This window comes from Trichosporon asahii (genome assembly GCF_000293215.1).
Source record: "Trichosporon asahii var. asahii CBS 2479 unplaced genomic scaffold scaffold00054, whole genome shotgun sequence".
Taxonomy (NCBI): domain Eukaryota; kingdom Fungi; phylum Basidiomycota; class Tremellomycetes; order Trichosporonales; family Trichosporonaceae; genus Trichosporon; species Trichosporon asahii.
In genome coordinates, this window is record NW_014040870.1 from 168,170 (window position 1) to 193,183 (window position 25,014).

The 25,014-nt window shown below is 58.7% G+C and overlaps 15 protein-coding genes across 15 annotated transcripts; 11 read left to right on the top strand and 4 right to left on the bottom strand.

The window, feature by feature from the left end:
- Window positions 1-455: 455 nt before the first annotated feature.
- A1Q1_03274 (uncharacterized protein) lies at window positions 456-1,715 on the top strand (the record flags this gene model as incomplete). Its single annotated transcript, XM_014323554.1, has 1 exon — window positions 456-1,715. The coding sequence occupies one exon, from the start codon at window positions 456-458 to the stop codon at window positions 1,713-1,715; it is 1,260 nt and encodes a 419-aa protein (XP_014179029.1).
- A 526-nt stretch (window positions 1,716-2,241) lies between these two features.
- A1Q1_03275 (uncharacterized protein) lies at window positions 2,242-3,474 on the top strand (the record flags this gene model as incomplete). Its single annotated transcript, XM_014323555.1, has 1 exon — window positions 2,242-3,474. One exon carries the CDS (start codon window positions 2,242-2,244, stop codon window positions 3,472-3,474), a length of 1,233 nt encoding a protein of 410 aa, XP_014179030.1.
- A 230-nt stretch (window positions 3,475-3,704) lies between these two features.
- Window positions 3,705-5,237, top strand: A1Q1_03276 (uncharacterized protein; the record flags this gene model as incomplete). The annotated part of the gene is made up of 1 exon (XM_014323556.1): window positions 3,705-5,237. One exon carries the CDS (start codon window positions 3,705-3,707, stop codon window positions 5,235-5,237), a length of 1,533 nt encoding a protein of 510 aa, XP_014179031.1.
- Window positions 5,238-5,379: 142 nt separating this feature from the next.
- A1Q1_03277 (uncharacterized protein) lies at window positions 5,380-6,255 on the top strand (the record flags this gene model as incomplete). Its single annotated transcript, XM_014323557.1, has 1 exon — window positions 5,380-6,255. The coding sequence occupies one exon, from the start codon at window positions 5,380-5,382 to the stop codon at window positions 6,253-6,255; it is 876 nt and encodes a 291-aa protein (XP_014179032.1).
- A 1,125-nt stretch (window positions 6,256-7,380) lies between these two features.
- On the top strand, window positions 7,381-8,076 carry A1Q1_03278 (uncharacterized protein; the record flags this gene model as incomplete). The annotated part of the gene is made up of 1 exon (XM_014323558.1): window positions 7,381-8,076. The coding sequence occupies one exon, from the start codon at window positions 7,381-7,383 to the stop codon at window positions 8,074-8,076; it is 696 nt and encodes a 231-aa protein (XP_014179033.1).
- Window positions 8,077-8,604: 528 nt separating this feature from the next.
- Window positions 8,605-9,495, top strand: A1Q1_03279 (uncharacterized protein; the record flags this gene model as incomplete). Its single annotated transcript, XM_014323559.1, has 2 exons — window positions 8,605-8,809; window positions 8,996-9,495. The coding sequence occupies 2 exons, from the start codon at window positions 8,605-8,607 to the stop codon at window positions 9,493-9,495; spliced, it is 705 nt and encodes a 234-aa protein (XP_014179034.1).
- A 488-nt stretch (window positions 9,496-9,983) lies between these two features.
- A1Q1_03280 (uncharacterized protein) lies at window positions 9,984-10,796 on the top strand (the record flags this gene model as incomplete). The annotated part of the gene is made up of 1 exon (XM_014323560.1): window positions 9,984-10,796. The coding sequence occupies one exon, from the start codon at window positions 9,984-9,986 to the stop codon at window positions 10,794-10,796; it is 813 nt and encodes a 270-aa protein (XP_014179035.1).
- Window positions 10,797-11,081: 285 nt separating this feature from the next.
- On the top strand, window positions 11,082-11,879 carry A1Q1_03281 (uncharacterized protein; the record flags this gene model as incomplete). The annotated part of the gene is made up of 1 exon (XM_014323561.1): window positions 11,082-11,879. One exon carries the CDS (start codon window positions 11,082-11,084, stop codon window positions 11,877-11,879), a length of 798 nt encoding a protein of 265 aa, XP_014179036.1.
- A 792-nt stretch (window positions 11,880-12,671) lies between these two features.
- A1Q1_03282 (uncharacterized protein) lies at window positions 12,672-13,160 on the top strand (the record flags this gene model as incomplete). Its single annotated transcript, XM_014323562.1, has 1 exon — window positions 12,672-13,160. The coding sequence occupies one exon, from the start codon at window positions 12,672-12,674 to the stop codon at window positions 13,158-13,160; it is 489 nt and encodes a 162-aa protein (XP_014179037.1).
- An 18-nt stretch (window positions 13,161-13,178) lies between these two features.
- A1Q1_03283 (uncharacterized protein) lies at window positions 13,179-14,413 on the bottom strand (the record flags this gene model as incomplete). The annotated part of the gene is made up of 2 exons (XM_014323563.1): window positions 13,179-13,341; window positions 13,800-14,413. The coding sequence occupies 2 exons, from the start codon at window positions 14,411-14,413 to the stop codon at window positions 13,179-13,181; spliced, it is 777 nt and encodes a 258-aa protein (XP_014179038.1).
- A 1,096-nt stretch (window positions 14,414-15,509) lies between these two features.
- A1Q1_03284 (uncharacterized protein) lies at window positions 15,510-16,369 on the bottom strand (the record flags this gene model as incomplete). Its single annotated transcript, XM_014323564.1, has 2 exons — window positions 15,510-16,092; window positions 16,161-16,369. 2 exons carry the CDS (start codon window positions 16,367-16,369, stop codon window positions 15,510-15,512), a joined length of 792 nt encoding a protein of 263 aa, XP_014179039.1.
- A 543-nt stretch (window positions 16,370-16,912) lies between these two features.
- A1Q1_03285 (uncharacterized protein) lies at window positions 16,913-17,647 on the bottom strand (the record flags this gene model as incomplete). The annotated part of the gene is made up of 2 exons (XM_014323565.1): window positions 16,913-17,453; window positions 17,526-17,647. 2 exons carry the CDS (start codon window positions 17,645-17,647, stop codon window positions 16,913-16,915), a joined length of 663 nt encoding a protein of 220 aa, XP_014179040.1.
- A 225-nt stretch (window positions 17,648-17,872) lies between these two features.
- On the bottom strand, window positions 17,873-19,056 carry A1Q1_03286 (uncharacterized protein; the record flags this gene model as incomplete). The annotated part of the gene is made up of 2 exons (XM_014323566.1): window positions 17,873-18,731; window positions 18,806-19,056. The coding sequence occupies 2 exons, from the start codon at window positions 19,054-19,056 to the stop codon at window positions 17,873-17,875; spliced, it is 1,110 nt and encodes a 369-aa protein (XP_014179041.1).
- Window positions 19,057-20,315: 1,259 nt separating this feature from the next.
- Window positions 20,316-21,026, top strand: A1Q1_03287 (uncharacterized protein; the record flags this gene model as incomplete). Its single annotated transcript, XM_014323567.1, has 2 exons — window positions 20,316-20,437; window positions 20,477-21,026. The coding sequence occupies 2 exons, from the start codon at window positions 20,316-20,318 to the stop codon at window positions 21,024-21,026; spliced, it is 672 nt and encodes a 223-aa protein (XP_014179042.1).
- Window positions 21,027-22,724: 1,698 nt separating this feature from the next.
- Window positions 22,725-24,603, top strand: A1Q1_03288 (carboxylic acid transport protein; the record flags this gene model as incomplete). The annotated part of the gene is made up of 2 exons (XM_014323568.1): window positions 22,725-23,012; window positions 23,260-24,603. 2 exons carry the CDS (start codon window positions 22,725-22,727, stop codon window positions 24,601-24,603), a joined length of 1,632 nt encoding a protein of 543 aa, XP_014179043.1.
- Between the last annotated feature and the right edge of the window lie 411 nt (window positions 24,604-25,014).

Sequence of the window (25,014 nt, forward strand, 5' to 3'; positions counted from 1 at the left end):
TGCAGGAGATCATTTTCGCACCCGGAGCCTTGTTCGTGAAGGATGCGCAGAGCTCATAGACCTTCGTGTTCCAACGCTCCTCATGTCCCCTATGCATACAAGATCGTCTTCTGCTCCCTTCCATACTGGAGGTGTAACTTGTACTTCCTGTCTACTGCGTCAGATACGAGTTGTAGTGACCACGCAGTGACTCGGTCTCTTCACATCTTATCATCGGGACCTCGGCAGTTAAACACCTCAACGCCCGTTTTACTCCGTTTAACTCTCCGTTTTACTAAAGTAAAACGACGGTTAAACAAGGCACGCATGTCGAAATGCATCCGCAAGTCCGCATCCTGTCGTGCTGGCGAGCTTTCGACCAGTCCAGAAGAAGTGTATCTCCTTTCTTGTGCATCCACCTCACGTCAGCCACTGCATCCGGCCCAACTTGCGCATCCACCGTCCACAAGCTCAAGATGGCCGTTGCGTTCTCTTGTGAACACTTCCCAGACCTCTGGGACATGGTCATCGCGCACACGGACCATGGGACCCAGCTGGCCCTTCGGCTAGTCTGCAAGTCCCTCCGCTTCAAGATCGACTGCTTCCAGTCACGATACCTGGTAATCTCTGAAGGTGGAGACTCGGCACAACTGATCGTGACGGGTCCAAGCCGACACATTCCGTATTTCGACGAGCAAGCCCACATCCACAACGAGCCTGGCTTCTGGCTGAACCGGCCCACTGTCGCCCGAGTCGCTCACACCCGCGTACTCGACATCCAAGGGTACTGTCCTCCGTCCAACGACCCCGACTTGTTCACATTCATGCACTTCCCCGCCCTAGAGGTACTACGTATGACACCCAGCGTGGCTGACTACGACTGCGACCACTTCACGCCATATGTCCCAGAGCACTTTCATGCCAGGACACTAGTACTCTTCTCCAACCCCATGGGATGCCGGGCGATGGACAAGCATTGGTGGTTCTTCATGGATGACTCGGACGACGAAGACAGCCAGGCTCTCGTTCCCTACGACGTGGACCGGTCCCGCCTCCCCCGCTCAGTCACGAAGCTTGTGCTCAACATGCGTGGCCTACCCACCGCGTTTCCCGACATGTATCCTTTCGTGTCCAGGATCCCTAGCCATGTCCGGGAGGTGGTGGCTAACGCCCCCTACTATCAGAGTCTGGATGATCGTGGCAGCGTTCATTTCGAGGTATCGGCACACATCGAGCAGATCCACCTCCTCGCCGTGGTGTTTCGTACCATGTCAACGCGGTTCACCTGCGTCGGCTTTGACCGCCTCGCGTCCGACTTTGCCGACAAGTTTATGAGAGAGCTTGAATCCCGATACCGCCACATCTTCTTCAACACTGTCGACTATACCATCGAAGACGAATTGACACTCAAGCTTCCGGATGAGACGCGCGCAGAGTACATAGAGTGCAGCACGTCGGGTGTCCGCCGGGGCAAGCAGCTGCCCCGCAACCCAGACCGGCCGCTGATCAGTCTGAAGGAGCAAGTCGACCAACTCGTTTCACGTGTCGAGTTCATAACGAAGGTCGAGTATGTCGAGCGCGTTGGGAGGGAAACGGCTGAGCTAGATCTGTTAGAGCACCCTGATCCGGATGATCGGGCCTGCGTTGGGAGAAAGTATAACTGGAGGCGTAGAGAGGATTACGGAGACACAGGCATGGCGGACTACTGGCACCAGATGCGGGCTTCATCAGAGTAACATGAGCTCGGGCCACTGCTAGGTATGCGTGGAGGCTTTCTGTCTTTGGCTATCTGGAGGGGGAGAGGGACGGCCGCGCTCGAGGCTTCAATCAAGTCCCGACCGGCGGGACCTCGACTTCGAACGGCTCAAGTCTCGAACGTCGCCGGCATCATGATCGCCAAGCCATGGTATAACAGCATCATGCAACCCTTCGGCCCTGTATCCACAGGCTGATGCATGACACATCGGGGGCCATGCAGGCGAGCAGTAGAAGAAGGACGAGAAGGCTTTTCGGTCAATTTCAGATGGTGGTCGGTGATCTGCCGTTATCTCGCGCGCTTCATCTCGGGGGTCGGTTTACATTCGTTTTACATTTCCTTAAAACGCTTAAAACGTTAAACCGCGGAGATCACAATGCTTCCGTTCTCAGTACGAAGTGCCGAAACTCCTTCCTTTCCGTCGCTTATCCTTCCACATCCGTCCGTCAGCTTTCCCTCATCCACCGACTCTTCCGCGACGCCATCCACCCCTGCTCGAAGACGCGATGACAGTGACCTTCTCTTACGCCAACTTCCCGAACCTGTGGGACATGATCCTGGCAGCTGCAGAACATGAGACGCAACTCGCTCTCCGCCTCGTCTGCAAGTCGTTGCGCTTCAAAGTCGACTGTCTCCAAGCTCGTCACCTCGTCATCTCCAGCGAGGGCGCGAAGCAACTTCTGATCACCGGTCCCAACCACCACATCGCCCACTTCCGCGACATCTACCACCTTGACAAGGAACCCAGATTCTGGTCTTTTCACGCTACCCGCGCCCGAACTAGGCATACACGCATCCTCGACATACAGGGTTATTGTCCCCCTGGCAACGACCCCGACCTGTTCACATACATGCAGTTTCCTCATCTCAACGTACTCCGCATGACGCCCAGCGTGGACGACGATCCGGACAACTTCACACCCTACATCCCGGGTCATTTCGAGGCCCAAACGCTTGTGCTGTTCTCGAACTCTGAGGGTTGTGCGGCCATGGATGACCACTGGTGGTTCGACCTCTACGCCCCCTCGGATGACGATGAGGAGCTACCTCTCGTGCCTCCCGTCAACCGTTCGCGCATACCCCAGTCTGTGACCAAAATGGTCCTGAACCTCCGCGGGCAGAATATGGAGCTCCATGACATGTATCCTTTCGTGACAAGACTGCCGGCTCACGTCAAAGACGTTGTGATCAGTGCTCCCGCCTATCGCAGTCTTTTGAACACGGCCGGAGTGAGGAACGAGGTGTCGCCCCATCTCACCAAACTGCGTCTCGTTGATGTCGTCCTCCTCCCTATCAAAACCAAGTTCACCCTTGTCGATTTCAACTGGCTCGGTCCCTCTTTCGAGAAAGAGTTCCTGGACGAGCTGCGCTACCGGTATCGCAGCTTCTTCTTCAAAGACGTCGACTACACTGTTGACGACGACATGACGAGGGTGATGCAGCGGAAGACACGTGACGAGTGTATCAAGCGGAGCACGACCGTTGAGGTCACGCGCAAGCCTTTGATCAGCCTGCAGGAGCAGATTGACAAGCTCCTGTCGCGGATCGAGTTCTTGTCCAAGGAGGCATACATTGAGCGCGTTGGCGCCGAGACAGCAGCCCTTGATTTGCTGGAGCACCTGGACTTAGAGAACTCAGACTGCGTTGAAGGAGAGTACGACTGGAGGAGCAAGAGAGCGTGCTACGGTACGCAGAGCCAGCCGGACTATTGGCGCCAGATGAGGACCCCGCCAGCGTAGCAATGCCAGCTGTCCTGGATACCATGTATAGTTGTACCTACCGCATCTTTCCTCCCATCGCACCATGCATGCAACGTTGCTGCCCGAAAGACTGCCTACCTCCGTAGCTGACGGCGGACATCGCCGATCTCCGTGCCGATCGATGACGCAAAGTGCAAACAAATCCAGCCGAGATCTCACAATCTCCCCATCGCTTGCCCTCCCTCAATGTCATCGATGCCGTGAGAGCGATGCCGGTACGCTTCACGTACGCCAACTTTCCGTCGCTATGGGACGACATCATCGCCTCCTCTGGTCACGAGGGGCAGCTCGTGATACGTTCGATCGACCGGAGCTTGCGGTCTGTCATCGACGCCCGGCAGGTTCGGCACCTGATTCTGAGCCCCGACCAGGGCAACGTCGTGACCGTCCGCGGACCACATAACGGTGTTGCTGCACTGCGGCGTCTGAATCCCGACTCCATCACAGAGGCGCAGCGCGCACTTTGTGCGAACACGGGTGTCATCGACGTCCGCGGCTTCTTCCATCCGACTTTCGACTTGCGACCGCTCGCACCGTTGTTCCCGAGCCTGAAAGTTCTGCGCATGATCTCCGACGCCGAGCAGCAGATCACGCCCTACGTCCCCTTGCCCTCCGAGACGCTTGTCCTTTTCACGAACCCCTCGGGGCTTGGTGGCGTCTACGAGCACTGGTACTTCCGGCATCCCTCCGAATCGCCCGCTACCTCCGAACCCGGCTCGGACGTGGAGAACGACTACCAGTACGAAGTCCACGGTCGGCGACTAGCGCCGCGCGGTGTTTCGCGACACAAGCTACCCACCCAGGTCAAGCGGATAGTCGTGAACATGTGCGGCGACCACGCTCCGCCGACGACGATGTGGCCTATCGTCGAGAATCCGCCCTCTCACGTGAAGGACGTCGTCATTGTGGTTCCCCGATATCGGATCCTGGAGGGAGAAGGGGAGATGGATGCCGGCTGCGTTGAAAGCGTCCTCGCGATCGGCATACTCGAGATGCTCCGCGCCCCTCATCCGAATTTCACCTTGGTCGGCGTCGACGAGGTCAGCGAGGAATACGAAGATCGTCTGAGGGAACTCCTGAGGACCGACGCGGCGCAGGTCGTGCATGCTGATGTCGACTATAGCGTTGACGATCCGCTCACTAGCGAGATGCCGGTACAGATTCGACGGTTTGCGCAGGAAGCGAGCGAGCAGATGAGGGTGGCGAGGGAGGAGAACCCAGAAGAAGAGCTCGAGACGCGCCCCACAGAAGAAGACGATGAGGAGGCGGCGGAGGCTGGGAACGTTGACACCGCAACTACAGCTGCTGAGGAGGCTGCTGCAGTCGGTGCGGCTGTGACTCAACCAGCTGAGGAAGGTGAACCAGAACAGCAGTCTGCCGGGAAAGACGTCAAGGCTGGTGAGAACGGCACTGGCGGCGACGTCGCCGCGACTGGTCCAATCGCCCGATACGGTGAGGTTGAAGTTGAAGGAACTGGACAGCCTGAAGATGTTGAGGTCGGAGCGAACGTCAATAGAGCAGGACGTGGGAGTGCTCCGTCGACGCCGGAGGGGCCAGTCGTTCCCCCGAGTACCAGCAAACAGCCTCTGATGAGCTTGCAGCAGAAGGTTGATAACCTGTTCGCTCGCATCGAGTTCTTACCGAAGGAGCAGTTCATCGAACGAGTCGGAGAGGAGACGGCAGCGCTCGAACTGCTTGAATATCTCGATCCGAGCGAGTACGACAATGGCGGATCGACCTGAGTGCTGATCACGACGTGGTAAAGTGGAGGGTCGAAGAATGATGGCGCACACAAGTTGTTTGTGTCGTCGACTCAACCGTCCTTTCAGTCTCGTCTTCTCTTTTCTCACCATCAACAAGTCGACCTCGATATCGACTCCAAGCATGCCCCTCTCCTTCACATACAGCAATTACCCCCACATCTTCGACGCCTTCGTGGCCGACACCAGCTTCGAGACGCAGCTCGCGCTCCGTCTCAGCTGCAAGTCTTTCCAGCAAGCCGTTGACCGCCTGCACGTGCACCACCTTGTTCTTACGCCCCATGGCTCGAACTCGATCGACATCAAGGGTGCGTACCGCCGCATCCCCGCTCTGCGCCGCATCAAGCCCGCTGCCTGGCGCAAGGAGCCCAAGCTCGAGCTCACGTCGCATACCCGCGTCGTCGACATCAGGGGCTTCTTCCCTGCGACTTGCAACTTGACGCTGCTCAAGGGCGCCTTCCCCAATCTTGACACACTGCGCATGTGCACCAGCAAGTCTGAGCCTAAGTCGTATACGCCCTACGTCCCCCTCGCCGCCAAGACCCTCGTCCTTTTCACCAGCCCCGACGGCGGTGACTGCAACCCCGCTGGGTACGATGAGTGGGACTCCGAGGAAGAGGACGAGCCCGAGTTTGTTCCCAAAGGCGTGAGCAGCAAGCTTCCGGACAAGTATACCAAGATTGTCGTGAACATGAATGGCATGGACATCCCTATTGCGGACATGTTCCGCTGCGCCCTCGATCCGCCCGAGCACGTCACAGAGGTCGACATCATCATCCCCGTCTACAGCTCGCCCTCGGCTCGCGGCAGGATTGAGATCTTCTCCGAACACATCCTCGGCATGGATACGGCGGAGCTGATCGGCTCGCCTCACGTCAAGTATACCCTCGTGGGCCTGGATGTCGTCAAGCCATCGACATACAGGGTTATTGTCCCCCTGGCAACGACCCCGACCTGTTCACATACATGCAGTTTCCTCATCTCAACGTACTCCGCATGACGCCCAGCGTGGACGACGATCCGGACAACTTCACACCCTACATCCCGGGTCATTTCGAGGCCCAAACGCTTGTGCTGTTCTCGAACTCTGAGGGTTGTGCGGCCATGGATGACCACTGGTGGTTCGACCTCTACGCCCCCTCGGATGACGATGAGGAAGACAAGTTCGACGAACTATCTATAGCTTATGGCCGGCATGCACGGGGCGCTCGGGGGTGGAGCGTTCCCTGGCGCTCTGGCAGGCGCGGCCCTTGGCGCGGGGCTGCAGTCTGAGACGGATGAGGATGATGATGAGGATGATGAGGATGAGAAGGATGAGGTGGGCGATAACGATGAGGAGGTTGAGGGGGATGATGATGAAGCTGAAGGCAACGATGACTTCGACGACGACGACGACGAGGATGGGTCCAAGAACGAGGGTAACAAGGGCAGTCTCTCACGCGGATCTACGAAGTGTGGACCGGTCGAAGAGAATAAGACCACGGCCGCATCCAAGCCTGAGAGCTCGACGGTTAGCAAAGCGGAGGGTGGCCAGGAGCCCCAGAAGTCTTAAGGTGGCCAAGCCGGAGAACCCCGCCACCTCGACCTGAGCCTTGAGCCTGATCAATCATCACTGTACCATAGGCGTTGTATTATGCAGCTGTGCACTAGTACTCTGAGATGGTTGGATATTCTCGTTCAAGAAACTCTCTGCTCTTCACTTCTTCCTTCATCGCCTTCAAATTCAGTGTGGTACTGTTGTGCCGGATCGAAGCAGATCTGAAACCGGCGAAGCACATTTCGCAACCTCCCCTGCGTCGTTCACCTTCCGTCTCGTGTGACTAAGTCGTACCGGACCCGCAGATCGCGGTTCCAGGCCATCGAATGCAGCACGCCATTGAGCAAGAGCACATGCATGCGGTGCTCAAGAGCGTGTCCAGGAGGAACGCTGTCAAGAGCGTGCCTACTGGGCGTCGCACGCTCGTGCCTCAATCATTCCCACCTCATTGAGTGCTGAACTTTGAGCGACCAAGCAATCAGTATCACCAACAAGCTCAACGGAAGCGCTGAACACCCGATGGCACACATCTCAACATCCCCCAAACTCTTAGCGTCTCTACTTCCTCTCCAGCCGACAGCAAAGACGATGCCAGCCCCCGGCCCGTACAATTCGAAGAACCTCCCACCCATCCCGCAAACGAACCCGCCCTACGGCGGGAACGACCACGCCCCGACCTACTTCTGGAACAGCTCCCTCCCCTCCTCCGACGTCGTCTGCAGTGTAGACTACAAGAACGTGACCGACTCGTGCTGTCCCTTCTCCTTCGGCATCAGGGACGACTACACAACCGGCTGCCGGATGCACAACGACACGCAGTTCACGCAGTGGTTCGAGAAGTGCACGCATCAGATCTGGGGTGAAGTTACGGGCAGACCGCAGGATGCCGAGCCAAACTGTGTCTCGTGGGATGAGAAGATGCAGTTCACACGCGATCGCGAGATGGAGAGCGCGAGTGCCCCGAAGTCAGGCAAGGGAGAGCTAGAGTGTACGACGTTGGGTTCGGACCCAGGCATCAATTTCACGCAGCAATGTTGTGGACAAGTCGGAGGGCAACTCGCCAACGGAAAGGACGATAGAGGGAACGAGCTGTGTACCGTCAAGAACGAGATGGAGGGGAAGTGGAACGAGTGTATGAGCGCTTTGCACACGTATCCGCTTTGTCACGGAGAGGACGGGGGCGGCGGGATGAGTGGGAGTGGTGGGGAGGGCAGTGGTGCCGGCCCGATCGGGGCTGCAGGGAGTCTCGTCTTCGTTGCCGCTGCCCTTGCCGTCCTTGTGTAACTCCAGGCTCACTGCGCGACGATTCTCTGCTTGTGTTGTACGATGCATTTCGCCCCCATACGACTTTGCTCCTAAGCAAGCCACAGCCGCGGCTCGTGCAGATCTACCGCCGTTATCTTAATGAGATAAGCCACAGAACTGACCGAAATCCGACAGCAATCACTCCCTGGTCCCCGTGCTCAGCTCATTCCACGGTGCATGACACACCTCTTCGCTTCCCTTCGAGCAAGTCTAAGCCAAGAACCGGCTTCGCTGCCTGATCTTCCTTTCCATGGGCGTGCATGCTGTCAGCGTGATAAGTCAGGTCTCGTAACGAGGCTGGTGAATTGGGTGGGGCTCCGCCTGCTACTCTGCTACTCACTCCTCGCGTTTCCAGCGACAACACGGCAGTCTCGGATTCGGGTCCGGGTGGGGTGTGCCTGCAAACAACAAGTTGCGGGTAGAAATCGTGACCCGCCGCTGTGGTCCGCAGTCCATGGCCAGCGGGGCCGGCGCTCTCAGCCCTTAAAGAGTAGCGCCCCCAACACGATGTTTCCTGGCTTCGCTTTGACAATCGCCATCCGCCCCGCTACCACCGCTCGCCATGTCCAACTCGGCCGCCGCGCAACTAAACGCCTCGGCGAACCCTCGTATCGGCCGTGTCCCCGCCGAGCCGCTGCTCGACCCAAAAGTGTTCCCGAACACGTCGGACGTGTACTTCTGGAACTCGTCACTGCCGCAACAGGGCAATATGGTGTGCTATTCCGGCTCGACGACGCGGCACGCACTCACCAGTGCTTGCTGCCCGCCCGAGCTGGGCATCTACACGCCGACTCCACCATCTGCGTGCCGGCTGCGAAACACGGACGCAGTCGCCAACTACTTTGCAAACTGCACGCGGGAGCTGGCGCCGGAATACATCACCCACTGGACTGAGAAGGATTGGAAGTATACGAGCGCCCCAAGACGCCCGAGGAGGTGCTGGAGAAGTACCCGCTCAAGCCGACGTGCGACACATTCTCGAGCTACCTCGCCCACGAGCAGGATGAGAAGACGAGCAGCCTCGAGCTTTCCCTCTCGTCAGATGAGGACGCCGATATAAGGGGCAGCATGGTCTGCAGCGGAGTCGCATCCTCGGGGCTCCTCAACTACACGGGCCAATGCTGCGACGAGTCGGGAGGGATCGTGAAATGGGCCGAGAAGAGAATCAACGCCTCCTCCACCATCTCCGCCCAATGCTACTATCCGAAGAATGGCAGCGGATCGCGGGCCGCAGTCGAGAACTTCAAGACGTGCATGGAACAGAGACAGACATGGCCCGTATGCGCCAATGCGAGCAAAGTCGTCAACGCCAAGCCGGATAGCTGGGCCAGTTTCGATTCGCCTCACGTTGGAGCCACGTTACTCTTCATCGTTGCCGCTCTCGCTACGGTTCTGTAAAGCGACTCTGCTGAGGCTCCCGGCGCTATTTGCCGATACAGGCAACACATGCTCGGTGGGCAGCCCGCCTGCACATTGCAACGTTCACCAGTTGTTCTCACCACATCGCACTGCAGATGCGGAGCAGCGACGCCTTATGCGCTGCCCTCGCCGAACTCGCTCTCCCAGCCTTCCAACAGGAGGAGCACATGGTCCAATTCGGCATTTCGTAACAGCACCGCCCCGCTGGGCGAGCGGACTCCGCGTGACAATGCGGCCTGACGTCGGGGTCCTTCGTGCCTGGACTTAGAGCGAAGCCGGACTGGCGGCTTTCGTAACGATGGTGGCTGAGCCTAATCGGTGACGTACATGTCCCCGATAGCAAGCATGAGCCGCATGGATTGTCTGCTTGAAAGCTTCATAAGGTGGTGGTGCGTTCTCAAGGCTGACCTCTCTGCATGCACCTCTCTCTCTTTCTGGTAGCAACATCGACCCGATCCTACCTCACCATGTCCAGCTCACTTTCCTCCTTTGCGATGGGGCCGAGCGACGTCGCGCAGGATCCGAACATCCTCCCAGTGCCTCACAATGCCTCCGACCCCATCGCGAGTCGGAGCGACGAGTACTTCTGGAACAAGGACTTGCCGATGGACTCCATCGTATGCCGGGCTGGCCGGGCGAACACTGGCGCAACTGAGACGCGTGCGTGCTGTCCGAAAGACATGGGAATCTATACAACCTCCATCGGATGCCGAATGAGCAACAGCACCGAGAACACGGCGTTCTTCCACAACTGCACCATGCAAGTGGCGATCGAAGGAAACCCCGGGGACAACAACATCGCTGAATGGCTCAACGTCACCTGCGTTCCGTTCGAGACGTATCTGAACGTGACCCGGCAGCAGCGGTACGACTGGCTAGCGGACAAGGGTTTGGACGAGCTACGAGTCGACAAGGGCGTCGACTCTGTGCCCGTATGCGCCTCGGTCGGCAATCCGCAAAAGTTCAACTACACCGGCCAGTGCTGCGCCAAGCTCGGCGGCGACGAGAGCGTGGTCGAGGGCGGAGTGATAGAGAGCGACATGGAGGCAAGCTCCGCCATGAACTGCTACCCGCGCACCAACGATCCCGAGTTCAGCGGCAAGTTCTCCAAGTGTCTGGAGGATTTCGGGACGTGGCCTGTTTGCGCTCAGTCAAGAGACCGTAATGGGAAACCGGGGACGCCAGCGGAGAAGAGCGGGTCCGGCTCCACATTGACGGCCACGACCCATCTCGGAACCAGCCTGTTGGTAGTTGGGGCAGCTCTGGCTCTCCTTGTATGACGGCACACACGCCTCAGACTGGTAGTGGTGACTCACTGGACTGTCTTGTGGGACTTGAACGCTTGCTTTTTGTGCCTGGACTAGAGACGACCAGAGACGTTGACTACCGGTCTTGGGTCCTCGGTCATCGATGAGACAGGGGTGAAGCTTAAGCATATGGCCCACATGCTTCCGAAAGTGGACGCAACAGCACGCGGCTAGTGAAGGCTGCTCATCATCGACCTCCTTGTAGGGCCATGGCACATCCTCGCAATTCCATCAGCACCTTTGTTCCCTCATCTCACCATGTCCAGCTCCCTGTCCTCTCGCATACTGAAGCCGAGCGATGTTGCCCAAGACCCCGACATTATGCCTGTTCCCTACAACGAATCCGACCCACTGCGAGATCGGACAGACGAGTACTTCTGGAGCAAAGATCTGCCCGCCGACAACATTGTCTGCACTGTGGGAGACGGCACCGACAGCATCACCACCTCCCAATGCTGTCCCCAGGCAATTGGCATCTACTCCCCCAACGGTGGACGTCGAATGAGCAACACCGCGCAGAACTCGACATACGTCCACAAATGCACACTGCAGCTGTCGCTGGAGGAAAAGCCGAACACGACCGCAGCGCGAGTGAACGCCACCTGCGTGCCGTTCGAGACCTACCTAAATGTGACGAGGGAGCAGCGTAGAGACGAGATCGAAAGACGAACGTACGACACTCTGAAGGGGAAAGCGAGGACTTTCATGCAGTCAGTACCCGTCTGCTCGTCTGTTGGATGGCCCGAGCGATTCAACTACACGGGCAAATGCTGCGATAAACTGGGCGGTGATCACACAATGACCCAAGGCGGAGTCCTCAAGAGCGACAGGTCGGCGCACTCGCTCATGGATTGCTATTCGCCTAAGAACGATTCAGAGTTCCCCGCCAAGTTCACGCAGTGTCTGGACGACTTTGGCACTTGGGCTGTCTGCGCAGAGTCACGCTGGAAGACTGATAATGGAGAGACAGATAGCAGCTCGGCCCCAGACACCACCATGACCCGTATGGGAGCCGGCTTGCTCGTCGCCGGTGCGGCCTTGGCTTTACTCGTGTAGAGTACCGTAGTCCCGAAATAGCGCAGCGATGATCCTCGTAACCGCAGTCGTATGACGTTGGCACCATTCAGTACAACCCAAGTGTCTCATTAGCGCCTGAGCACCGAGGAATGCGGAGCAGAGCTCACCGCCGCCAAGACCACCTGCGGAGCTCCTCCGGTATCATTTGACAGCTGACGGCATCATGTGATGGCTGGTGCGGTCCCCCGACTCCGTCGTTGGAGCGTGCCTGGCTGCGGCCATGTCGGCATCTTGGTTTCGCCCGCGCCGAGAGGTAGTCATATCTGCTGGCAGTGCTGCAGCCTATTGTTAGCGTGCGGAGGCATGCTAGCGCAAAGGCGTGATCACTGGCAGAAAGCCTTCAGGACAGCACAGTCTCACATGCTCAAACACTCCCGGTATAAAGCTCTCGACGTCTCTCGGCGGCAGCGGTCCGTCGAAAGTTGATGTCAGCCACTTTATCTTATCAGCGCCTTCATGTCGATCTCCACCCAGGGCTCAACGGAGCCGACCAACTCCTCGCAGAATCCGCACATTCTGCCCATTCCGCCCAACGATGATGACCCACTCCACGGCAATCGGAGCACTCTCTACGTATGGGACTCAAGTCTGCCCGGCCTCGACAACGATACAATCTGTTCAACCGACTTGCAGAGCAAGAACATCACGCGCGTCTGCTGCTCTGAGATCGGGATGGAGTCCATGGGCTTGTGTCGGATGCACAACAGCACGGCAAACACGGAATACTTCTCCAACTGCACGAGACAGTACGCGATTGAAATGCATCCGAACATGACCGCCGACAGCGTCGATGTGAAGTGCCAGCCGTTCATTCAGGCTCTCGATGCCAAGCGCCAGGAGAAACTCGACGAGATTGAACAAAGGGGGAAGATATGGGAGGGCGAACTCGACATCCAGGTCAAGAATGGAACAACCGTTCCGATATGCGGCTCGGTCGGCGACCCAGACGAGCGCAATCTAACAGCCAAGTGCTGGGAGAAGACGACGAAGGGACGGACGCAAGGCGGCCAGAGCGACGTCGATCCGCAAGACCCCGACGCCGTCTCCTACATGTTCTGTCACGCCAGAGACGAGGACAAGGACCACACCTGGCGTGACGGCTTCCTCCAGTGCCTGAGATCGGAGTGGACGTGGGGTGTCTGCGGAGAGGTATCGCAGTTCATGAGTGGCGGCGAGGACCTTGACAAGTCCGGCGCCGCCGCCCTTCGCCTCGGCGAGAGCCTCCTGCTTGCAGGAACGGCCCTGGCTCTGCTAGCATAGGTGCCGTTTGAACGGATATCACGCTCCAACCCCGCACAGGTACACGGACAGAATTGGTTCGCAAACTGTACGCAGTTCCTGAGCAGTCCCTCCAGCTTCATCAGAGGCGGCGACGGGCTGAGCTGGACCTCGTTCTGCACCGACTTCAGCGATTGAGAAGAACGTCGGCTCGGCAGCAGACCTGCACTCCCCCGGAGCTAGCCAAGGTGTTTATCGCTGTAGCGCTCGCCGCTCTCGCTTGAGATGCCTCCCCCAAGTGTTTCATGGTACATCCCAGCTTGTCAGCCCGCAGTCATGTAACCGATTTGATCCATCTGACACTTCCTACTTATCTGTCGTCGTAAAAGCGGTGTACAGTCGTTGTGGTCATTGCTAGTCGTGAGGTCGGTCCGTGTCCTTCATTCTTCTCAGCTGCCACCGCCATCGCCTCCGCCTCCTCCCCCACTGCCTCCATCACCACCTCCTCCGCCGTCCCCTCCACCACCGCCACCGCCACCATCACCACTGCAACCACCCGTCCCATCACAATACCCGCCACTTCCGCCATACGTGTTTCCCCCAGAACCACCATAGCGGTCACTCTGTGCTGCCGCGCAGGTATGCTTCCTGCGTCCACACCGCCGGCAGGCGTCGACGTACAGCCAGCGTGTGAAGTCCGCCCTCCTGTTCCGCCTCAGCCTCCGGCGGACATGGCCCTTCTCGTACTCGCCCTCCTTGCCCCACCGGCTCTGCCCGTCGATCCAAGGAGTGACGCGCTCGTAGTCGACCTGCTCGTTCGCAGCGCGCTCCGTGGCGGCAATGATCGCCTGCCTCCTCTCCTCGCCGGCGGGGCCGAGTGCCTCGAGCTGTCGATGGCAAAAGGGACACAGCGGATGGAAGACGGTATGCTCCCAGTGTTTCAGGTAGGCGAAGGCCGTGTCGGGGTCGCGGAATCGGGTGAGCGCCAGCTCGGAAGGGACACGCCTGTACCCATGCAGTTCGCGGAAGTCGCGGATCCACACTTCACGTTCGAGGTGGGCGCGAAGGAAGGCTGATGCCTCTAGCAAGTTGCGGGTGCGTTGCAGAGCCTTGTGTGCCGACTCGCGTGTGTAGCCCTCGACGACTAGGGCGGCAATGTCCTTGCGGCGGGGCGTGACCCAGCGCTGCAGGAGGATGGAGCGGGCTGTCATCAGCATGCACTTGGGTGTATGCAACTCACTGGGGGAAAGGAGAGGGTCGGGACCGGGCGTCAGGTCATACTCGTGTGGTTGCATGTAGGCGGTGGGGAAAAGAGGGAGGAAGTTGCCCGCACCTGGTTGTTTATGTATTGTGCATGGGCTCGCACATTCCTGCGCAGCACCCGGCGAGAAACAGCGGAGCAGCCTGCCCGGCAGTCTTTGGCAGTCACGCGGAGCATTGTTCGCTCGCCGCCTTTGCAGCCGTAGTCGCATAGTTGCCGCTTCGGACGTGTCGGATTCGACCGGATGTCGGCTACTCCTTATCGCTGACCTCAGCATGGCGGTGCGGGCGGTGCGGATCAAGGTCGGATGGGCTGTGGCTTGGCGTGCAACTGTCACGGGACCCGATGCTCTTATCGAACGTGCGTTCGTGGGCGATTCGAACTGGTCGGCCGTCGATGTCCCTGCGCTCAACGCACAGTGATGCATGGTTTCGTGTCTTGAGCACAGACGTTATGAACAGAAACACCGGGCGGTGCAGAGCGGCCAGTGCGGCTTTCGGCTCCGACCTGGCGGACTCGGGGGCCGTTTCCGCGCCTGTGAGTCAGACATCTTGCTTGCTCAAGTTGGGCCATCGGTTGCTGTAGTCAGTGTTCAGATGAAAGGACAGGCAACGGGGGCCTTGAATAGTGGTGGCGGAAGCCGACCAGGTAGTTGCAAGAGTGCCCACTTCCTCCAGGGGGCACACGGAGGAGAAGAGGAGATGATCGCTATCGCAGACGGCTCCTGTCGTACGGGCGGCGAGAGCTAGGCTCGAGACCGAGAGTGGCGACGAATAGCTATCAAGAAGGGATCCTCGTAGAGAAGATGAGAGACTTAGAGTATACATTCGATAGAGAGCTACGGATGATAGAAGGAGCCTTATATACCTATCGAATGGATATGTTCGAGGCTCGAAGACTTCTCGTGAAGGAGCACGTGGCGTTGAAGCTTGTCTGTCGGAGCTGACCGAGTCTACTGAGGAGTAGGTCCGCACGACAGCTCCAGTTGCGTGCGACGGTCACCGAGGTGTTCAGCCTGGTCAAGGCGGCAACCGGAACAGAAACACATGGCATGACATGCATAAAGCGATAGTATTGTAGCACACAGTGCGGCGCGGGGAGGCTTGGGCAGTCACCGGTCGAAAGGATGCCTACGGGCCGGCAAAGTTGAGTGCTTTCAAGCGCTGAACGTCATCGAGCTCTTTGGTCTCCTTCATGAAGTGCTCAAAGCGAACACGGGGTGTACCCAGCACCTCACCCCACCCACCAGCCGAGAAGGGGACTTTCATGATGTTCCAGACCTCGGCAGCCGAAAGAGCCCAGAGGTAGTTGCTGGGAATGAGGACGAAGGAAGAGTATGGGAGGGAGATGGGCTCGTCTCCGAATCCGCGGATGCCGCGCGAGAGCCACTTGAACGCTTCGGGGTAGTACTCGAAGAGGTCGATGACGAGATCGTCACGCTCGAGGTGCATGGCGACGAGGAGACGGGAGAACGCGTCCTTGTATCGCCCGACCGGGTGTTTGCTGCAGCGAGTCTTGGTGTATTGGACGAATAGGGCGGTGATTGCCTTGCAATCGTACTTGTGCACGAACCCAATGAGACCGACAAGACGGTCGTGGTCCGAAGTGAGATCGGTATTGTTGCTGGGAGGGGGGAAGATGCCGTCGCACACCACAGACAGGAAATCGTAAACAACGTCGTAGTCCTCGTCGAGTTCGATGCGCTTTGCGCCGCTACCGGCCTCGATCATGTCGCGGAACACAGAGCTGGTTTGTCAGCGAAGAGATGCAATCGTACACACGATGCTCCTTGCAAGAGATATGAGGGGGCAGCTAGCACGCCGTCGCGGGTCTTGATTTCAAAGTCGGCGCCGCTCCGCCAGAAAGTGAACAAGGCAAGGTCGTTGACTTTGTCCCAACGCCCGGCAACATCCCAGCCGTCTGCTTCATTCCCGTTGCGCGCCCTCTCGGCCATATGGGCCCTCCATTGTGCGTAACCTCCGTCTGTCATTTTGCGTGTTCGACTTGCGGTCGATGTTATGGTAGCCGACGGAAAGCTAATGACCGCTCGTTGGATGAGTGATCGAGATGTGGGCAACGCGTAGGTCCGTTACTTCCACGTATCCCCTCCTGCTCAGCATGATCACAAGTCCGTCGATCGTGTGTGGAGTTGCGCCCTGTTGGTGGCGAGGTCAAATGACCAGTCACAGCAGCGTTAGGCACCGACGATGCGACATCTGTCAGATGAGGTTGCTCAGCTTCCTCCGATGCTTGTAATTACCTCGCAAGACTGAAGCGTAGTTGCGGCCATGTGACTGTGGTTTAGCTTTATGTGAGTAAGTCCTGCTTCGTGGACTCCGACTTCAGGAGGGCTCCGTGACGCGGCACGTCGCTGTGCACACTTCTGACTTTGTTACATCAAGCTGAGGAGAACAGCTCCAATCAGGCTGTGATCAGTGTCGGGATGTCAAAGGACGACTCACTCATCTATCTAGACACCGATCGACAGATCGACACCATACTCTTGCAGAGTCGGGAACCTGTCACCGATTCTTCAGATTGCGCCTGCTGCAAGGTCGTCTCGTTTCTCAGCGATGGCCATGTAGTGCAGGAAGCGGCTCCCAGGAGAACTAAGGCCGGCTTTGCGCTTTCCCATATACTCAATGGGAAGATCGTCGGGGTCTGTGACGTTCGCAGCCACCATCGCCCAAAAGTATCGGAAGGGAATCACAGCGAACAGGCCATATGGCGAGCCTCTGAAGACGGAGGAGGCATCACCCTGAAGCCACTCAAACCGCTGGGAGTACTTGTCGAAAAGCTCAGCACACAGGTACTTGTCGTCCATGAAGACTAGGATGAGGAGGCGGATCACGGCCTGGTCTCGGGTGTGGTCGGGCGCCGTCCGGGCGGCAAACAGCAGAAAGTTGCCTGCCGCTTCACAGTCGTACTTGCGAACAAAGTTGACAAGGTCCACGATCTCGCGGTACTTGCGTGTCGATGGCGGTTCATCGAACGAAAGAAAGCCCTTGCTTGTTATTCTTAGAAGTGCAGTGATCGTTGCAGCGCTCGCGTCAAGCTCGATGCGCTTCTCGCCGCTGCAAGACTCGATCATGGCGCGGAATACAGAGCTGGCCGTCAGAAAGGCAAGAAACGGAGGGAAGACTCACGACGCGGTCTGCAGAAGATGCGTCGGGATGCAGAACTTGACATTGTCGCTCGAGATCACCTCAAAGTCACCGTCTTTCCAGGTCTCGTCTTGCGTTGGGGTATCGTCAGCCTTGGTGGACATCGTCGGCGGATGGAGGAGTAGTTAGATGAAAGGATAGGAGGTGAGGTGGTCGATTGTTTCGGTGACTCGTGATTCACGAGGGAACGCAGATCCGTCACCGTCGATCCTCCACCGCCTTAGCATCAGTCTCTGTACTTAGGTCGATTGAAGTCTTCTGACCGTCTGCATTCGCATTGCATCTAGCTCCAACCATACCTGCTGTCAGCTCACCGCCCGCTTCTTAACTCACTGATCATTGAACTGCCAATCGACTTCTCCAAGCCCATAGTTCGCGAGACTGGGGCAGTCCTCATTCTGCTCAACCTTCACTCCACCTTCCTCCTTATCCCATCCGGTGTAGCCGCCCCACAGCTTCACCTTCTCCACGCCATGGTGCACGGCAGCAGCCCTAACCGCAGCCCACGGCACGGGCTGCTGAGCGTGCATGATCTCCAGCGTATGGGGTGCGTCCGGGTGCTTGCCGACCGCCGAGTAGATAAAGAACGGCCTGCGCCCATTCTCGTCCGGAGGCAGGATGCACCCGAACTTGGGCGACGGATGGTCCGGGAACATCTCCATGAAGCGGAAGATGTGGTAGTCGATTACGCTGGTGGGCAGAACGGCGACGCGAGTCTTCTTCGGATCGCCCTGGTTCGGCAGGTCCTGCCTAAAGCGCTCGCTGAGCTCGTGCTCGAGCTTGATACTGTCCTTGCGGCCGAGCCATTCCCAGAGCCCATTGTTCTCGATCGGCCCGCCGGGCTGCAGGTACCAAGTGCGCGTGTCCTGGCGCTGCTCGACCCAGCCCTCGGTGCTGTCGGGCCCATCGCCAACACGGCAGGAAGAGTAGAACTTGTTCCCGATCTCGGAATAGAGGACACTGAACCGAGCGTCGCCGAGGCGCTCAGCGGGCGGCTCGCCCCACGCCTTCGGGAACGGGGGGAGGCCCTTCGGGTCCCCGACGACGTAGTGCATCAAACGCAGCATGTGCCTTCCGTACCCCTTTCCACGGTTGATCTCAGGGCAGAACACGGCACCCATCGTGTACGTAGTCGCGTCCTGCGGCTTCTTCTCTCCAGGCGGGAGAATGAGCGCGGGGCGGCGGAACCTGGATGTCAGCCGGGAGTTGGAACGGCGAGCTGCTTTCTCCCTCCACGACCCGAAGAAGAAGCCCGGACTCACGTCTCGCAGTGAGAGAGGAGAACAGAAGGGTTCTTGCGGTCAACAAGACCCCATGTGACGTGCGCGTCGTCCTTGGAGAAAGACTGGTCGGCGCGCAGCCTCTCTCCGCGGGCGAGGTACGTGTCGATGGGGAACCCGCGAGGCTGGCCCCACTTGGGCCAATGGTTCCTCAGCGTCTGCTTGATCTGTTCGGCATCGCAGCGCACGATCGTCAGTTGGTCCAGGGGAACTCTGTCCGGTTCGTCGCTCATTTTAGGTGGATGTGGTGTATGCAGTTGCGACTTTGCAACAGAGAGACGAATATAGCCCAGCGAGGGAAGGTGAGAGCCGAAAGTAGGAAAGGTCGGTGATGCCGAAGTTCAGGTGGAGGCCAGATACGGTGACGTCGGTGCCAAGATGAGATGCGGCAATTCGCAACTTGCCGTTTGACCATCCACACCATCGCTTCTTATCATGTTCTCGCGCGACAAGCGACCAACAGTCCCGATTCCTCCTCGAGTACCGCCGCGCGGCCCGCCGCAATCCCAGGTGCAAATGCAGTTCAACCCGGCCCAGTCCCACCCAGCCTTCCTCCCCCTGCGTGTGCACGTTACAGCCGTGCCGCGACCTCCGAACCAGCCGCCTAGCCCGCCAGTACCCAGCCCGCAGCAACATCAGTGGACGGACCCGAGCCAGGTGTCGCCCGCATGGGAGGGATGGGGACGAGGACCAGCAGAAGCAAACGTCGGCAAGTCTAGGCTATGATACGTTTGCTGGTTTTGGCCTCCTTTGGCGAACACTCGAGGTGGGCAGCGCAACGCGGCGTTCCGTTGACGCCGTCCAGATCGACACGGCCCTAGAAACTCGTTCCGGGACGCCTCGTCGACGCCGCTCGACGCTCGGGCCGCACGACACGGCTCTTCGTGATATTGACGCCGCCCAATGGAAGCTACGCTTTGCAACTTGGCCGTCGCTGCCGAATTCTGACACGGCCCTCGGCTCCACCAACCCTCCCTTTCTTTCCGGCTATCGACTTCGCTCGCACTGTTGTATCAATGTTTAGAACCCGCCCATGCAAGCCGCTCTCGACCTCAACGTTTCATCAACATTGCACTAACCTCTACTTATGTGGCCCGCTTCTTATCTGCTGACCTCCAGTCCACCCTGGTGGCCAGACACTCGTCCTTCCTGGGCATCGGCTTCTCTGCTACCGAAGTTTGCCGGAACCCCTGTATTACATAAGCAGACCTTGGGCTCATCGCACGTGAGCTCGACGCCTCAAGCCCTATATAAAGTCGACTCGTGGCTGTCGCTCGCCGTGCATGGCTGGAACGAGGCTGAAAAGCGGAATGATGGCGCCGAGAGAGGAGATCTGTGCAAAGGACGGACAATGTGTCCCCCAGCGACGGTAGCTGTTGCCACCAGCATGATATCTCTCACTCAACTGCAACTCACGAAAACTCGTTGACATCTAGCATTCAACAGGTCGGGACTCGAGACACGTTCGAACCCCAAACCAGTACCAGCTGTCATGATTGGACAATCCGCGGAGGAGATCACCCAGCATCCACAATGGAAGGAAGGTGACTTTGAGATCGTCTCCAGCGATGGTGTCAGGTTCTGTGTGCCTTCACTTACCCTCCTGTTGATCTCGTGAGTGTCATGTTGTTCGGCAGCACTCTGATACCACAGAGAGGTCTTCCGCCACATGATCGAGACCGGCTCCGGCATAAAAAACATCCAGATTGACGAGACGGCAGCGACCATCGAGATGTTTCTGGAGTTCGTGTCGACTGGAAAGGTCACCTTCATCCCGAAGGCGGGACCGTTATGCTACGACCGGCCGCTGAACTTGGTGCACTTCGTGAACAAGCACGATTGCGAGGTTACGCTGCAGCACCTCAAGAACTACGCCCACGTGCCCGTCACCGGGAAGGACAACAACTATATGCGCATGCTGCTCGCGATGCACCTGAACCAACCCCGAGTGGTGGCCGAACTCATCCAGGACCGCCCCGGAATGTTCAGCTGGCTTCACCCCATTGAACACCGGAGACCGGTCGACAGGCTGTCGAGCCAGTTGTCCTTCGACATCTTCCAGCGCATCCCCCACCAATACCTGTGGGCGCTGACAGCTGCGGGCTTGCACCTGCACGACCAGCGAGATCCTGCCTACGCCAATGACCGTGCGCCCGCAGAGCGCTTCCTGTGGTTTATGCGGGAGTGTCTGTTTGTCGAGTGAACTTGCAAGTCTTGTTGCGATGCAGAAGATCCCGGGAAGACTATTGTTCTCATCGAGTGAATATGTCCGCCGGTGAAGAGGGCTAAGCTGCTGAACCCTGGAGTTTCGGAGGGGTCTTGAGCCTCGGCGCCGCCGGAAGTCAAGCGGAGGAGCGAGGGTCCACAGAATACGTCGTCTGCGGAGCGATCCAAGTTGCTCGTTGCGGCGATGACCGCCACACCTCTGTGGAACACAGACACAGAGCAGCTTTCATCTCGGACCTGATGCAATCACAGTTCCACTCAAAGCCGAGGCCCATCGCGTTCTTTCGAAGGCTGCTAACAGTGCCTTCATTTTCAGCAGCAGCCAGGCAGCCATAAGGAACACGGCATTACCCCAACAGCTCGCCCATTAATACGCCGCTGATGTAAAGGCGTGAGGCATAGGCATGTCGTCTGGAGTCGTCCTGTCCAGACACTATGGTGCCCGAGGCTTCGACTCGACGCTGTAGTCCGTACTGACTATGCTCTCCGCTGCGGAGCAGTATGGGACCTCTCCCACCCATCACCGCCGGCCGAGGCGGCCGTGCAGAGTTCTCCGAGGGTGTCGGGCAAGCTGATGGTGGGCAGACCGCTTCCTCAGCATCACCCTCGTCGTCTATCTGCCCATCTCCCCAAATCTGATCGCGATCGTGACGAGTTCATGCGGAGTTTGCGTCTGCTCGCGTGCATGATCCCTGTCATGTGCCTCAGGAGACAGTTATCAGAAGGTCTAAATATAATCGGACAACCCCGAATGCCGCTTGGCCTCGGCGAAGAGGAGCGCTACATGCCGCTGCTGCCGCCTCTGCTCTCGTGCAGAGTCCGAATCCAGCAACCTTCTTGCCCACCTTCTGTTACCAGTTCCAATTCCTGGCGGAAACGTGCCTGTGACGCCTCTTCCAATGCGTGCACCTCCCCATATTCCCCACCTGACAGCAAGCCGCCGCACTCGCGGCCCCAGCTGGGTCCAGCTGGGTCCCGAAGCGAAGGCACAACTCCCACACCTGCCTTAAGGGGGCCTAAATCGAGCATGCCAAGACACCCTAGCTGATTGTGGGCAGGGTTGTCTTGCGGACTCCAGTGTCACCTGCTGTCTTTGGAATGACTTCACTCGTCCAACTCGCCCGTTCCAGACATCTGCGGCCCTTACCACCACCGCGGTAAGCAGCGGGGGAGAGGTCCGCGGCGAGCGCGGCTGCTCCGGGTTTCGGGGTAGCTTTGCTTCGCTTTGTCGCAATCCTGTGGAATCATGCAGCCGTAGGAACTGCACTAGGAACTGAGGACCCTTCAGGCCCCCACCTCGCCTCGCGCCTCGTCGTCGTGTAAATCGCATCAAGCCCTGCGTTATCAATGCCGTCTCGTGCCGCCGCTAAGATGGGCTAGGCGGAGGACCCGGGATGGCGCGCCGCTCCACGGGGACGTTCCTGGGACCCCGCGCGCTGGCGCTTCGGCCCCGTACGTCTGGAAAGGTCGTCGCTTGTTGCTGTTGGGAATGAGGGAGGAGGGGGTTCCGCGGTTGCTGACGGGATTGGAAACACCGAGTTCAGCACGGCACGCACCGAAGCACCCGAACGTGTGACAGTATGGAACGGTTGCGTTTCTTTATAAGCTGGGTGGGCTGCGGGCAACCCCTCGCTCCCCCTTGTCCCACACGCCCACTACTAGACACACCATCGTCATGTCCGACTCTGAGAAGGGATATGCGGACTCGCACGTCGAGGACCGCACGCCGCACCCCGGCCACGGCTCCATCGGCGGCAATCTGACGCAGCAGCTCAAGACGTGGCACGCTAATCGCGAGGACCGCTCTATCCTCATGTCGATCCCGCCGTGGCCGACGAGGACGCGCGCCCACGACCTGCCCTCGAACCCCTTCATGATCCTTCGCAACATGTCTTTCCTGTCGTACTGCTCGTTCTTCACCGGCTTCCTGTGTTGGTTCTGTGACGGTCTCGACTACTTTTCGGTGAGTACCACCGTCGATACCAGAAGATTTCGGTATCACCCTGTCTCCACTGCCACTGTTCCTGCTCCATCGTCTTCGGTGTGATCTGTGCCCTGCATACCTCGCATCGGGCTGGACCTTGGGGCGACGATCTCGATTGCGGTCGAGGCGCGTTGACGTGCCACCTCCACCCCGCTCCACTGGACAAAGTTTGGCCGCTCTCGGCCGCCCACGCCGCCGCGTATCGCCGCCTCGCTAACGACCCCAGGTCCCTATCACGCTGTCGCAGCTGATCGAGGCGTTCGACAAGGAGGACAAGGACATCACCTGGGTTCTCACTGTGACGACCCTGGCGCGCCAGGTAGGCGCCATTGGGTTCGGTATTCTCGGCGACCGTTACGGACGACGGTGGACGCTAGGCGTGAACATGTCCCTTATCTGCGTCTTTGAGCTTGGGTCCGGTTTCGCGCAGACGTACGAGCAGTTCCTGGCCATTCGCTGTGTGTTCGGCATGATCATGGGTGGAACCTGGCCCCTCGCCGTTGCGACTGGTCTCGAGACGATCCCGATCGAGGCCCGTGGCTTTGCGTCCGGCATCATCCAACAGGGCTACACGATCGGCAACCTGATCGCCGCCGTGTTGGGCATGTCTGTCGCTCAGACGAGTCCCTACACTTGGCGCACGCTCTACTTCTTCGGCGCCGGCTTCTCGTGCCTCGCTGCCATCTGCAGGTTCGCCCTGCCCGAGAGTGAGCAGTTCAAGCTCGCAAACCAGCAGCGCAAGGAATCTGGTGTCAGCGGAAAGGAGGCTTCGAAGCACTTCTGGCACGAGCTCGTCGCCATGGTGCGCACAAACTGGCTGAGGTGCATCTGGTGCATCTTCTTCTGTGCCTCGTTCTGCTTCCTCGCCCACGGATCCCAGGACATGTACGCCCGATACCTTCAAAAGTCGAAGGGTCTCGGCCCCAAGCCCTCCAACACCATCGTCATCATCAGTAACTGTGGCGCCGTCGCCGGCGGCATCATCAGCGGTAACATGTCGCAGTATCTCGGCCGTCGCTTCGCCATCTGCGTTTCGATCCTGTACACGGCCTGCTGGATCCCGCTCTGGATTCTGCCCGACTCATTCGCCGGCCTCGCCGCGGGCGGTTTCTTCCTCCAGTCCGGCGTGCAGGCAGCCTGGGGCATTGTCCCCGTGTACCTCTCCGAGTGCTCGCCTCCCGCCTTCCGCTCGCTCTTCATGGGTCTCTTCTACCAGTTCGGAAACATGGCCTCGGGCTCCGCGGGCCAGATCGAGGCCGTCGCCGCACACGACAACCCGCTCACGAAGAACGGCAAGCCCGTCCTCGACTCCAAGGGCGCCGTGCTCCCCGACTACGCCAAGATCCAGGGCATGTTCGTTGGTATCATCCTTGCCATCGCGCTCGTGTGCACGATCCTCGGCCCAGAGGCGGACAACTCGCACTTCGAGCAGAGCAAGGTCGCGTACATGGAGGGAGCGGGTGAGATGGACGCGCGCGAGCTGGTTGAGCACGAGGAGAAGCACGGTGCGACGACGCATGTCGAGAATGTCGACCTCGAGAAGGTCCGCAGCAAGAGCAGCGTGTACTAGGTGTTGGTTGAGGTGCGCATAAGTTGTTAGAAACATAGGTAACGGAGGTCGAGGGGGCCTCCATCAGTAGTATGAACATTCGAATTAATCGCACTCCACGGGCGAGCGATCGTGAGCTGGTGGTGGTGGTGTCAGGTCGAACATCGTCGTTCTTCACGACACGTTCCGGGAGCGATGAGCTGGCATGGTTGAGTCTCGAAGCAGGTCGTATGAATGGCAGTCATTGTGATGTTCAGACAGTCGACAGGTCAGAAAAGTTAGCACCGAAAGACAACCACGCGAGGCTCGATCACGATCGGTCGAAGTGGTCGAGGTCCCAGCGTCGGCAGAATCGCCCCTTTCTCCACTCACGTCCCCCTGACCTCCTCCTGACCTCCTTTGTTCTCACCTCCCAGCCCTGACAGAAGTTCT